General features: G+C 39.1%; 1 protein-coding gene across 1 annotated transcript in view; it reads right to left on the minus strand.

Annotated features, from left to right (window-relative positions):
* NOL11 (nucleolar protein 11) overlaps nt 1–10,369 on the minus strand; it is a 35,548-nt gene extending 25,179 nt beyond the window's left edge. Inside the window, exons 1-7 of the mRNA XM_060252938.1 lie at nt 9,940–10,369; nt 9,240–9,353; nt 7,229–7,285; nt 6,149–6,294; nt 4,786–4,843; nt 2,630–2,771; nt 1,109–1,306 (exon numbers count right to left, since the gene is read on the minus strand). Of these exons, the coding sequence (XP_060108921.1) occupies nt 1,109–1,306; nt 2,630–2,771; nt 4,786–4,843; nt 6,149–6,294; nt 7,229–7,285; nt 9,240–9,353; nt 9,940–10,083 (859 nt within the window). The 5' untranslated portion in view covers nt 10,084–10,369. The remainder of the gene's footprint in view (nt 1–1,108; nt 1,307–2,629; nt 2,772–4,785; nt 4,844–6,148; nt 6,295–7,228; nt 7,286–9,239; nt 9,354–9,939) is intronic.
* Nucleotides 10,370–13,832: the final 3,463 nt, after the last annotated feature.

The following is a 13,832-nucleotide window of genomic DNA, read 5'->3' on the forward strand; positions in this document are numbered from 1 at the left end:
TGTGCATGAGATTCTACAGCTCCCATATTACTTAGTTCAAGAGTTTTGTAGCACACTTTACAATAACCTTTGTAATTGAAAATTATTGCTTTCTTGGAACTTTATAGAAAACTGGCTTTATACTTTTTTCCTGTTGACTATTTCAGGCCTCTTCTTTATGTCAAGTGAATGTCTATTGCCTGTTTCATGACAGAAATGCTATAATTTCCTTTGTGTAGAAATAGAGAAAAGAGGTCTGTATGCTAAACAGTAGAGTTTTAAAATTAACATTTAAAACCAGTATCTTTTATTATCATAGTTCTGTATTATAAGCTCTGGTTTCTAAACTATTCTCAAATTTATTGTTGAGATTAGTATTGTGACATGCTCGAACTTTACAGCTGGCTAGATGAAATGAAGCATAATTACTGTCAAAATATTTCCATCTTCAAATCAACTGAAACTGATTTCAGTTTGTTCAAATGTAAGAAGTTGCAAGAAACTAATCAGCTTCTCTATAAAATAATACTATCTCTTACAAGTTCATTCTGTTTTAATGTTAACCATCAGCCATAAACATTTTCAAAATCATATAACCAAATTATGGAACATGTGTGCATCATTACATTACACTTGTATTCTGCCAGTTCTCTGCTTCAACTGCCACAAGTTCAGACTGTCCTTTTGTAGTGGCATTTCAAAAGCATATCAATCGCCTTCATCACCGTGACATTTGACGCATTTCCTTGACTTTTCAGAAAGTGGCAACTCTGCACTTGTAAGAGCTGCAATCCACTTTTAGGTCCCAACTACAATTTGAGAGGATTAGCTTAAGATACTTAATCAGCAGCAGTCCCTTCTTCTGCAGCACTCCCCAGACTTGTTGTGCCTGGGGGCTGGAGAGACCCTCTTACAGCATATGGACTACAGCTCAAGCAGCAAATCCATGAAAATGTTGGACAAACACCACCCCTCCCCTTGGGTGAATGGAAATGCTTCTGCTTGAAGAACGTTGCTTTGAGATTCAACCATATCTTGAGAATACTTTCTGGATGTTTCCTTCCTGCTTAAAGGAAATTATATTGAGCAATTTCAGGCCTGTGTTGAGTCCTGAAACAACTTGCCTTACCTTTACTTTTTCTGTCTGGGGAATCCAAACATCCAGTTACAGCAATATGATCTTTATCAAGAATAGCAATTGAAGCATGTTTAAAAATATTGTCAGATTCTTCAAGCCTGATCAGAAGTGACTGTAGTAAAATATGCTGTTCCTCAGAGTCATTCTGTTGGAGTGGGACGAGAACCTTATAAATACATCCACTGGAATCTGCAAGAATATAATCAAATTACAGAATGGGTAGAAAGAATGTTTTATATTTATGTTTGGATCCACAGAGATCCCTTTCAGGAGAAGGGTGGAAAGCTTTTCTTTGCTTCCTTTTTCACTGCAAGATCAAGTTGCCCAATGGCCACATCAATGGAAACCCCTTGCACAGCACACGTACATGGTCCTCCGCTGCCAAAAAAGTCCCATTGAATCAAGGCCAATGCTCCCTCTAAGCTGTGGAGTCTTGTGAGCAAAAATTCTACTTCATGAGCTACTGGCATTAAACTTGTGAACTACTGCATAAATTTGTTTGCTCTGGGGTCATTTTTCCTGAGCTAAGACAAAAATGTGTGAATGAGAGGCTAAAAAACTGTGAGCTAGCACACTAACTCAGCTTAGAGGGAACACTGGCTCAAGGCTAAGGCACTACTTGTCAGATGGATTAAAGCAGGGGTGTCAAAGATTTGACCCGGGGGCCGAATCAGGCCCATGGAGGGTTCCTATCAGGCCCCCGAGCAACTGCTTCCTTCTTCCTCTCTTGCTTCCTTCTGCAACATAGCTTGCTTTGCCAGACTTGCTCAATCACTCAGGAGCTACAGAGAAAAACCTCTGTTTTCTCCATTGGCTGAGGAACCTCCCTTGGGGAAGAAGGGAGGGGGAGGCTGGGCTTGCTTTGCCAGGCTCTTTCAATCGCACAGCAGAGCTACTGAGCCAAGCCTCTTTTCTTTCTATTGGCTGAGGAGCCCTCTCCCCATATCCCTTGGGGAGGGAGGGAAAGAGCCAGAGCTTCTTTTTCCCAGTTCCCTGGATCCCATGGGGGAAATACAAAGAAAGCACTTTTAAGACCAAGTGCTAAAGTTTTAAGGGGTTCTTTTTAAACACTTTGTGTTTGTCTGTGTTCTTTATAAAGTTTATACTTCTGCTACCTAATCTTAAATAGGTACACACAAGGCCCAGCCCAACATGGCCCGGCCTGACAAGGTCTCATTTACGTCAGATCCGGCCCTCATAACAAATGAGTTCGACACCCCCGGATTAAAGAGAACAAAGGAGAGATCAGCTTTTCTGTTTTTGCTTACATAGTTAAGAACTCCATACCAACAGCAGATAATACTATTTTGCCCTTTTCTCCTGTAACATCTTCCACTAATAGCTTTATGACTGATATTCAAAAATGACTGAAAAAACTGAATTATTTTGAATGTCTGGTTAATTGCTGTTATGTCTGTCACTGATATAAAGCTTAATTTCAAAATATGGGAGTAAAAGTATCATCAGGCCTGCTCATGTACATGACAAAGTTAAATATACTACAATACTTACACAAACACAGAAGTGTAACAGTTCTGTTTGCCAGATATACTGCAAAACTCAGCAGAGTGGATGACTCGCCTCCTTGATCAATTTTAAACTTGTGAAGCATATATGGATTACAGTGTTGAACATATATGAAGCAATTCGTATCCTAAAAATAAAGTTTAGACTTTGATTTTTTGTTTAATCTAGATACATTGCAGCTAGATACTAGCATCATAACACATAACATAAAAGTTGACACCAGCCTGAGCATAGAACAACTCTAAGAAACAGTACAAGAACAAAAAACGTGGAGAGAGCTGGCCCATAGAATTGCCAAGAGTCCGACACAACTGAATGGTTAACAATGACAACGTGCATATCAGATTTAATATTTTAAAGCTTAAGAGCAACATTAGTTATTAGTAAATACAGAACAGCTTATTTGAGATGCTCTTATTGAAAATGCAGTCACAGTGTAACATTAATCAACAAGACAACAATGAAAGAAAAAGTCTGACTGATATAAAAGAGCTTCATATGTTTATATTAGCAGCCCATATACAACCACATCCCCACAATTTAATGGCACTTAAACGTTTTCTTAAAAACAGATGGCAATTTCTGTAAGTTCACCTATAACTTCCTGATTCTAGGAACAAAAATCTCAAGGGCCACATGGATGATAGTAGAAGAAATCAATGCCTCTTCTTAAGAAAACTTAAGAACACTTAGGTTTTCTTAATTGAATGGTTGGATAGAGGCAAGTGAGGCAGCAGATTCAAAGGACTTGCCACAGTTCCTTATAAGACAAGAATTGTTTCCTAATTACTTTGAAACAGTTTCAACAAAGGCTGCTCCTTATGCTCAATATGAACAGATTATTTTTGTGTTTGCAGGCAGAAGTAGAAGAGGAGGTTGGATTAATACCCCACCCTTCACTTGGAGTCTCAGAGTAGTTTACAATCTCAATTTTTAATTATTATTTATTGCACTTGATTAACTGCCCTATTCTGGTTTTCCCTTTCTCTCCCAAAAAGACACACCCTGTGAGGTAGGCAGAGTTAAGCTCTTTCAGGAACTGCTCTGAGAGAACTTGTGACTGACTCAGGATCACATCAGCAGGTGCATGCAGAGGAGTAGGGAATCAAACCCAGTTCTCCCAGATCAGAGCCTGTGCTAACCACTACACCAAACTGGCTCTCAAGGGTAAGTCATTGTGTTGTATCCAATCAGTTCTCAAGGGTTAGGCACTGGGTTATATCCAACCAACCATCAGTGCAATGTATATTATTTCCCCCATTTTCCCTTCTTCTGACAATCCCTTTTGACTTCTGGAAAGGCAACAGCTGACAATACATGGGCAGAAAAAGCCATGGAGTTCAGCACCTGTAGTGAGGAGAGAAATCTGACCCTCTTTCTGCAAGCAGATCTCTACAGGCGTACATGATGTCCATGCAAGTCTTGTGACTCCAGATACCATTTTCTGTGGGATTGCTAGAAGAAGGATAATTTGTATTTGCCAACACCTTTCACTGGCAGTTCGTTAAATACAACCCATTTAAATATACTGAGCATTACAAATGAGAAAAGCACTATGACATAACAGACCCTTTTACCACCCCTACGAATCCTCCAAGGGAATGATAACATTTCTACATTGGTATACCAATGGAGGACTTATGAGAACAAAACTTTAATAAGTCTGAAGAACGCCTTATGTTTCCATGTGTCAGTTGCATGACTTCTGAGGAGCCCATACAATAACGAACAATTTCTGATTGTCCATTGCTACTAAAGGTCACTCAGATAAGACATTCAACAGGTTTGTTAGAAACAAGTTAGCCCAAATATCTTTATTAATTTGTGAAATCAAGGCTATGCTTGAATAGTCTCTTAAAATAAGATTATTCTTCTGTGACTGAAGAGAAAGAACTGCGGCATCAAATTAAATCAGAATATGTACATGCTGTCAGCCTTATTGATCAGATGGAAAACATTTATTTGAATGGGTGCAAGCAGCATTATCTCACATAGAATGGGTACAAATATGAAATGGACACTGAAAACACACAAACAGACATGATGACTGTCAATTTTTGCTGTTCTCTGAACTTCAGTGAACATTAAATGCAAACCATCTTACAATATCATATGGCTGTTTTGAAACTTTAAACACTCACCTGCTCAGTAATAAATACAACACCAGGATTTTCTGCTTCCACAAAAGCCTCACTCCATCTAAAAATCAGTTATATGATTATTACTAGGCAGATAGATCAGTTTTATTGCATAGGGTCAATGGTCATTACAAACAATAAAATAATGTACAATAAAACACAGTGAAACTAGAGCAAAACAGTATAAAAATGTTTTGGCATGTATTAAAAAAAACTGAAAAGTTTCCCATAATGTCTATTGGCTGCTAGTTAAAATCTTAACTTGTCTATACTGACGCTACCTTTTTTTTTTTTTTGCTGCTAGAGCAACTCTGTATGAAACTTCTGGCTCCAAATCTTCAAGTAAAAATATGATTTTTTCTGTTACGGCACTAAAGCCAGGATTATGTCTAGAAATTTCTTTCTAGTAGTTGAGTAAAGTGGAGAGGTCAACAAATAATGGCACAGGTCTTTGGGTCAGGGCCTCCACATATGCAGAGGCACCAAGTCACTGGTGTTTGGGTGTAATGTCCTTCAAACATAGCCTTATTACTAGAATACAATTAAAATACTGCCTGATAAAATGCTGAATATGAGCAACAGCTCAATGCATTCTCAGAGGTTCAAAGTCCCTGCAACTCAAATGTCAGAATAAGCAATGATACTGTTTCAAAAACAGATTTAATTCTATGAAGTGCAACTGCAGGATACTCATAGGAACAATTTATTTCCCGACATTCTCCACACAAGAGATTTCACTGGCCTCACAGCAGCAGACAGGGACCAATTTGCCTACTCCTCCCACCTCAGTACAGCCACCTGTGTTGCAAGACTGTGTGTCCATGTAGGTGCCCTGACACATGCTTCAAAAGTGGCTGCTGGAGGGGAGGGTATGCAAGGAAGATGAGAATCTGGGACTGCCTTCCAACTAGCACTCTGTAAGAGCCAATCAAAAGTTTATTTAAATTTTTATCCTGGTTTTTATTTGAAAAAAACACAAGGCAGCTGGCAATAAGTCACACACACAAAATATTCACTATTAAGTACAAACTGATGGGAACAAAGTAGTGAGTGGAACTTCATGGATTATACCTCCCTCTTTCACAAAGTGTCAAAGTCCAAATTAAAGGGCAAGTAGCAGCTGGCAGGTTGATGGAAAGAGCCTTGAACTCTCATCCTCTTGCAGTTCTATGTTTTGAACTATTTGCTAAATATTCAGCTTTTAAGGCATATAACCATTATGAAGCAGTGTTTTGTTTCACTTGCAGGAATAAACAGGAAATAAAGATAGCGATACAAAGGTGCAAGGACTTAAATGGCCTGCATTCATGACTTCTCCCTCACTTGATTCTTGAATTGTGAAGCTAGTCCAAAGTAGGGCACTCACCTAATAACTTCATTTGAAAAAACATTTTTAATTTCTTGTTGAGGTGCTGCTAGCAAAACATCCAAACTTTTAACAGCACCATTCTTGAACAGGATCAAGGGTTCTGCATTAGGCACAGAATGTATCCGATAAACATCCGCTGACAACTGCAAAAACACAATTAAAACCCTCATAACTTATTCTTTATTTTCCTAAAGTGTGCAGTTTAAATGGAAATAAAGCTAGGATTCCTGGCAAAAAGCCAGCAATAAATATTGTAATGTCAGCAACAATGTTTTACACTATCCAGCTTCATAAACTAATGACAGAGAGAGCAAGTTGTGCTTTTATTTTATTTCCGTAGATTTTATTTTATTCTAATTCTGAAACTAACAATATTTAGATAGAAGACCACCCAAAGATCTCATGCAGTTTATTCTGCACCTCTCTGAAAATGAAAGGATACAAATATAAAATAAGTAATTAAAGCTGCATGAACTCTGAACCAACTCAATTTGAACAGCACTTAAGATTACACTTCTGGTTAGCTAAACAGTACTAAAATGCTAATTTGTATGTAACCTCAGGGTTCTTATTGTCAAGAAGATTCTTAAGGAGTTGTACTATGAAAATACTGGGCTGGATTCTATACTCCACCATACAACAATGAATTTTTCTCTAGTCCTGGCTCTCTCTTAAACCTGGCTGCTACTATATCTCTACACAAAAATCTGATTTCTTTCTGCCTTAAATGACAAGTAGTGCCAACAAGGAAGCAGCATGGGTAGACCCTATAATGACAGCAGAAAAAGACTGATCTTCCTCGGTTTCCATATTGATTCCTGGCAATGCATCAACAATGAATCACGACCTTACTTTTTATTCCTTCTTCCGGAAAGATAGCAATTCCCATTACATTCAGTATCACATGGCTTACAGACCAGGCCAAAGAGAAGGAGAAAGTCTTTGGGTAGGAACAGGAAGAGTGTGGAGCTATGGGAAATATTCAGGCCGATATGGCAAGGTCCAACAGACCAGCTACTCATGGTAATAAGTTAAAAAAAAGTCCTGTTCCACAGATTTACAGTAACCAAGACTTACTGTTGCTTTAAACACTTTATCCAAGTTAGTGTCATCTTCTTTCCATAGCTGTAAAACCTGTAAAAATTCCACCATTTTTAAAAAGAGCAATAAATTAAAAATATTCAAAGCTTGGCTGAACACAGCTTCTTTAATCTCATTCAATGAATGCTAATTTCTATGCTTGATGATTATCCTCCAAAACAGATATAATGATAATACTGGATTTAGTGATATGGAAATTTTTCCAATGCTATATTTTTCCATGGAAAAATTTTCCACCCCACATACGTAAATACCATTTATTTATGATTGTCAAGGCTGTTGCACAGGGCATTACTCATGTTAGACTGATAAATATGAGATATGAAGCACACACAAACCCCTTGAAAAATAGTTCAGCTTTGTACATGGTATGTTTGCCTTCTTTTGCTAACATTTAAATACTTAATTTCTTTATTTAAATTTACAAAACTCACACCACTGGCTGTGAGTCCAAGTGAGAAAGGCAGACAAAAATAATCTAAATAAATAAAAAATGGTCCATGCATGTGCACACTCATATGCTACCTAGAATACAACTCCAACAGACCCACAGAGCTGCCAGACTCCTGAGTCAAGGTACATTTACAGACTTGCATGCATAAAAACAAATACCTTTTTTTAAAAAAAACAAGCTTCTGTGTTTCCCTGCATTTGAAAGATTACACACATCTGAATCACAAATATTAATGCCACAACCCAACACAAAATCAACATCAGCATAACAAAAGAAACAAAACCACTGCCTTGGCCTCTGCCAGCACAAATGGGCTGCTTGTTGTTAAAGAAAAGAGTAAGAATCCAGTAGCACCTTAAAGACTAACAAAAGTTGTGGTAGGGTATGATCGTTCCATGAGATATCTGAAGAAGTGAGCGGTGACTCATGAGAGTTCATACTCTACCACAAATTTTGTTAGTCTTTAAGATACTACTGGACTCTTACTCTTTTCTACTGCTACAGACTAACACAACTTCCCATCTTGATATAGAAACATAGAGCTGGAAGGAACCCCCCAGGGTCATCTAGTCCAACTCTCTACACAATGCAGGAAATTAACAAATACTTTCCCCTAAAATCACAGGATCAGCAGGATATAGTTGCTAAAGAGACAGAAAAAGAGAGAGAGTAATGGAACATAGTTTTGCCCTTGTGCAAAAAAAACCTGTCTTCAGTAGAAAGGATTATTTAGTGTTCATTCTAATGCTGTGTACACGGAAATAATTCTGCTAATTTCAATTTAAGTACTTAGATTGTTATATTGGTCTGCATAACGCTTAGCTGCTTAACCAATGTTGCATATAAAAATGTGAACACGACTAAATATGGCAAGATGGCACATGTTTACTCCCAAATGCATGTTGAAAAAAATCAGCTATTTTTCTAATTGCAGACTTTCTTATAAAGGGATACAGCCATGGAAACAGAGGTCCTGTATCAAAGGAGTCAACCCTAAAGTGGGATACACAACTTCACTTGCTGGGTCACAAGTCCCTCTTGAGCTGTCACTTTCGTGTTGCCTTTTGCAGGAATCTGCTGCTAGTGTGCATATACAGAGGGTGTATTCACACTACACTAAATAATGTGTTTTGCAACTGGATTTTTATTGTGTAAGAATAGCAAAAATTCAATTGCAAAACACATTAGTGTAGTGTGAACACCCTAACCCTAAACCAGAGACAGAGAGCATCATGACTTCCACTTCTGTTTGCCTAAAGTCTTAGTTTTGATACATGCGAAGTCATAACTCTGCCTCCCTCTTTTTCTGGCATCTGATTTCTTACCACTTTTGGAAAAACTGGAAACTAACATACAATGGAAATTAAGACATAAATAAAAAGCTCGTTATTATACCAAGCCACAATGAAACTTGGTAAAAATTATCATGCACATTCACACATCTAGTGCAGTTAAGTCACATATGCTAAGTAACCCACAGAATGCAATACATTATTTCTTGCAAACTAGTAACATAAATTATTCTAAAAATACCTTATCATCATGGACAAGAACAAATTCTCCTGTTTCAAAATTACACACAGCTGGACATGTAATGTTTTGGCCTTGTCTGACTGACCAGGAGCCCAATGGTTTTTGGTCAGAAACCTTGGAATAGAAAAAAACAAAACAAGCAAAGCTATCCAACTGTTAAGATACAATGTGATTTAACATGACATAATAAAGTTTGTATGCTGCCTTCTGCTGAGGAACTCAAAACAGCATACATACTCTTTCATTTTACCCTCACAACAACCCTGCCAGGTAGGCTTTACTTGATAACGGTGAAGGCAGGATGGAGAACAAGTAGAGCGAAAGGAAACTTTAAAAATAAAAAGAACGATTAATGCACTGCAATGACTAAAACAAAACCTGATCTACATACAAAAATCCCTGCAGAAAAGATGCTTAGGTCCAATACTCCCCCTAAGCTGTGGAGTCTTGTGAGCAAAAATTCTACTTGGAGAGCTACTGCATAAATTAGCCTGCTCTGGGGCCATTTTTCCTGAGCATTTTTCCTGTGTGAGCCGGAGGCTAAAAAACTGTGAGCTAGCTCACACCACCCTCCGCTTAAAGAGAACACTGGCTAAGCTCCCCTCAGAGACCGGAACACGCGCCGCTGAAGCAGGCGGGGAGCCGTGGTAAAGGCACAGAGGCCCACGAGGGGGAAGTGGAGCGAGAAGGGCCTCTTTACCTCATACAGCGTAACAGTCCTGCCTCGGTCAGTGAGCAGTATGCGGCCCCGGTCCGGCTCCAACCCCAGCGGTCCCTGAGGAAGAGCAGACCCTCCGGTACCGGCCAGAGTACACAACGTGAACTCCTCACAGAACGCCGCCATCTTCAACGTCGCGCGAGAACTGCAGCTTGTGCAGTAAACCTGCCCCAAAAGCCAGCGTCCCTCCCTTTTGTTTTCTGTGGTTGAAAAGGAAGGGGCGGAAATTCGAGCAGCCGGAGGGGGCCGGAATGACAAACCTGGGTATACTTGCTCAGTTAATAACGCACGAGAGTGTAGCGCCACCGTAAGGACGGAGGTGTTCACGAAAGGAGTGTTTCAGTGAGTGAGAGTCAGACAGATCCAAGAGGACTGCCGCGTTGGTCTGAAGCAGTTGGACAAAGCAGGAGTCAAGTGAACCTTTTAGACCAACCAAGTTTTATTCAGAACGTAAGCTTTCGTGTGCTGTCTAAGCACACCTCATCAGACGAGAGTCAGGCAGATTCTGGCTACAGCTGTGTTAGTGTGTTGCGGCAAAATAAAATATGGGGGTGTGCAGTGGCTACTAGGTTCCCGTTTCCTTTAGGAGGTAAAGGTTGTAATCCTAAAGTGTCTCTATCACGGGTCGGAGAACCTCACGATGAATGACTACAAATTCTATCGTTCTGGTGCTGTTCTTGCTTCAACGGACTAACACGGTCCGGATAGCCCTACTAGAATGTGTGGCTGTGTTTCCTGTATTGGGCATCAGTAGAACGCAAGAATGGGGAACATCTGGGAGGTGCTGCTGAACATGAGTCGTTTGCGAGCGGCGCTGAGCAGAAGCGGAAACCTCTGTGTTTATTTTTAGCTAGCACACAGTATAATTCCCTTTTTAGTTTTCCTACTGGTGTACAAGATCTATTAACCTGTCAATTCCCAGGGAACTTTTATCTTGAGCATAAAAGAAACAACAATATCCCATTTAAAGGTAACCAGACACAATCCAAATATTATTTATGCACTTTTACTTGAGTTGTGCAGCAATGAAGATTTTAAGACAAGGTTAATTCCTTCTTATTACAGATTCCTCCAACCAAGAGGATAAGCTCTCTAAAAACAAATGAAAGTCTCATGTTTTAAAAGTTAATTCCCCACTATTCCTCTCAACCCAACAGAATAAATCCTCCCAAAACAATTTATTCACATCCCAGCACATTTTACCTCAATGCTGACTCTTCTTACCGCAATGCTAACTCTTTACAGTATCACAAGTTTGGGTCCAATGGCACCTTTAAGAGCATCAAAGTTTAATTCTGGGTATAAGCTTTTGTGTGCATACACACTTTGGAAGAAGTATCTGTAGAAGTGTGCATGAATGTAAAAGCTTATACCTAGATTTAAACTTTGCTGGTCGTAAAGGTGCCACTGGACTCAAACTTTGGGGCAGGGGGTTGTACATATTAATAGTTTTATTTTTATTTTATTATTTTAAATATACATTTTAAAAACTTTGTCCTATGCTTCTATGTTCTCAGCCGCCCTGAGCCTGCTTTGGCGGGGAGGGCGGGATATAAATCAAAATAAATAAATAAAATCAACACAGCTATCCACCTGAATCTATCTTTACAATATCAGATTACACTAATCCCACCAGTTTTGAAGAACAATAATAAAATGAGTTGACCTTAATTGGAGCCGTCAGAGAGATTTTACATGAGCATTTATAGGAGGTAGAGGAGAAGACAGAACAATAGGCTCCTGCCTCTGCAGAGCTATACTGTCACTTTTATACCCTTTTCATGGTATTCTCCCTCTCATACCATAAACTGTCTAAATCTGCTATATAACCAGTTCTGGATTTTTACAGTTTTGAGGGTCTCCCAGTAAAGATATGTGGAACTTGGCAAGAAGTTAATGGCTTGCCTGGTCATTTTGATATTAAAGGAAAACATGCAAATCCCTTTTTGGTTTTTTGTGTAACCCCTTAAAATATCATGAATTCAAATCCTGAATTATTAGGAAGTTACTTAACTACTGTCCCTAATACTAATCAGATCATATCTTAGATCATAAGTGACACATCTGGGGATGTTGGATCTTGAACCTGGTCCAAGCTTGACTCTAGATCAAACCTGTCCAAATGGACCCTGCTAAAAAGAATCCTTCTTGAAGACATGTTTCAGTGAGAGTTATTCCCTTCTGCAAGCACAGGTCCCCCAAAATGTCCCTTGACTGATCACCTGATTCATGTATATTTACTTTAGTCCAGACATATGTTTCTATGGATAGTGACCACACAACAAGAGAACTTAAATGATAAGGAACAGTGATATGTGAGAAGAGAAGAGACTGGATTTACGGTATATCCTGCTCTTCACTTGGAATCTCAGAGTGGTTTACAATCTCCTTTGCCATCTTTTCCCTACTGTGAGATAGGAGGAGCTGAGCGAGCTCTTGAAAGAACAGCTCTGAAAGAACTTGTGACTGACTCAAGGTCACACCAGCAGGTGAATGTGGAGGAATGGGGAATCAAACCCAGTTCTCCCAGATTAGAGTCTGTGCTCCTAACCACTACACTAAACTGGCCTTTTGACATTTCAAGTTATACCTTAGGAAATTAAGTTAATCCACACAGCCTTTAACAGCCTTATAGAATCATCTGACTAATTAAAAGCCTGCGTGCAAAACTCCTCACCATTCCTATGTCTTTCAGTTCCTTAACTCTCCAGCTTGACTTAACATCAGAGTACTTTAATCATTAAACCCTCAGATCCAAAACTGATATGAGATTTTCCCTCGAGGCAGGATGCTTCACTTTCTCCTAAAAATCATAACCCAATATATTATGTCTCATCCATGTTTTGTCTTCACCCAAACCTGTTATGTTTGCCTTAACTGTTATTGGCTGCTTTAACTTCTGACTTTCTTTGCATGGGTGTGTGAAGTGCCTGAGACTTGAAAGCCCCAAATCAATAGAATCGATTTCATTACCAGACCTGAATTTTAGTTCTGTAGGTCTTTGTGCCTGTAGATTTGTTACAAACATCTTGCTGGAATCTAGAGATCTAATAGTTCCTCTGTGTGAAGGATTCTGGAGGGATAGTAGTCATGTTAATCTGTTGCGACCCAAGATAGCGCTGACGTAGTCGCTCTCTGTTGCATCTTCTGATAAAACTGCCTTTTAACTTTTGTTTATTGTTTAGACTCTAATGTGATAAGAAACAGATAAGAAGTAGTTTTTGGAAGCCTGCTCTTCCCCTTTTAAAGCAGTTTTTTTTTTATTCTTAGCAGGTTTATCTGGCTGAAATCTTCAATTGGCCACCTCCTGTGTGTCTTCTCCAGGCAACAAAACTAGTTAAATTTGTGACAGCTGCAAGATATCGTACCAGCATTCTTTTTGGTATGTCTTCTCAGATTTTTTAAATTTACTGTCTAGCAGCCTGCAGATTATAGTTATTGTTATCAATTACCAATTATGGGAAAGAAAAAGCATTCAAAGAACCTGTTTGGATATGTGTTCTCCAATGGGCACAGCAATCCTGTGTGTTGTCTGTGCTGTGGTGGCTGGCCATGGCATGACCATGGCATCACTAGTCATCTCTCTAAGATGATAGTTACAAGATGGCCAAATGAGAAAAAAGGTGTCCCAACAGTGTTTGCCAGATGCTGCTGTGGTGGTGTCTGTGGTGATCTCACCACGGCATTCAGTTTTTGTGTCATTGTGAGGCAGGCATAGTGTAATAGACAGGGCAGGCAAGTCCAATGGAAGTCATGAATCCAGGAGGCAAGCCTTGTCACTCAATGAAAATAACTATTAATTAACTATTAATTTAACTATGAAGTGAAAATACTATAAAGTGCATGGGTGCAAAAGTACTACTCATACACAAGAG

Source organism: Heteronotia binoei, chromosome 13, assembly GCF_032191835.1.
Source record: "Heteronotia binoei isolate CCM8104 ecotype False Entrance Well chromosome 13, APGP_CSIRO_Hbin_v1, whole genome shotgun sequence".
Classification (NCBI taxonomy): Eukaryota; Metazoa; Chordata; class Lepidosauria; order Squamata; family Gekkonidae; genus Heteronotia; species Heteronotia binoei.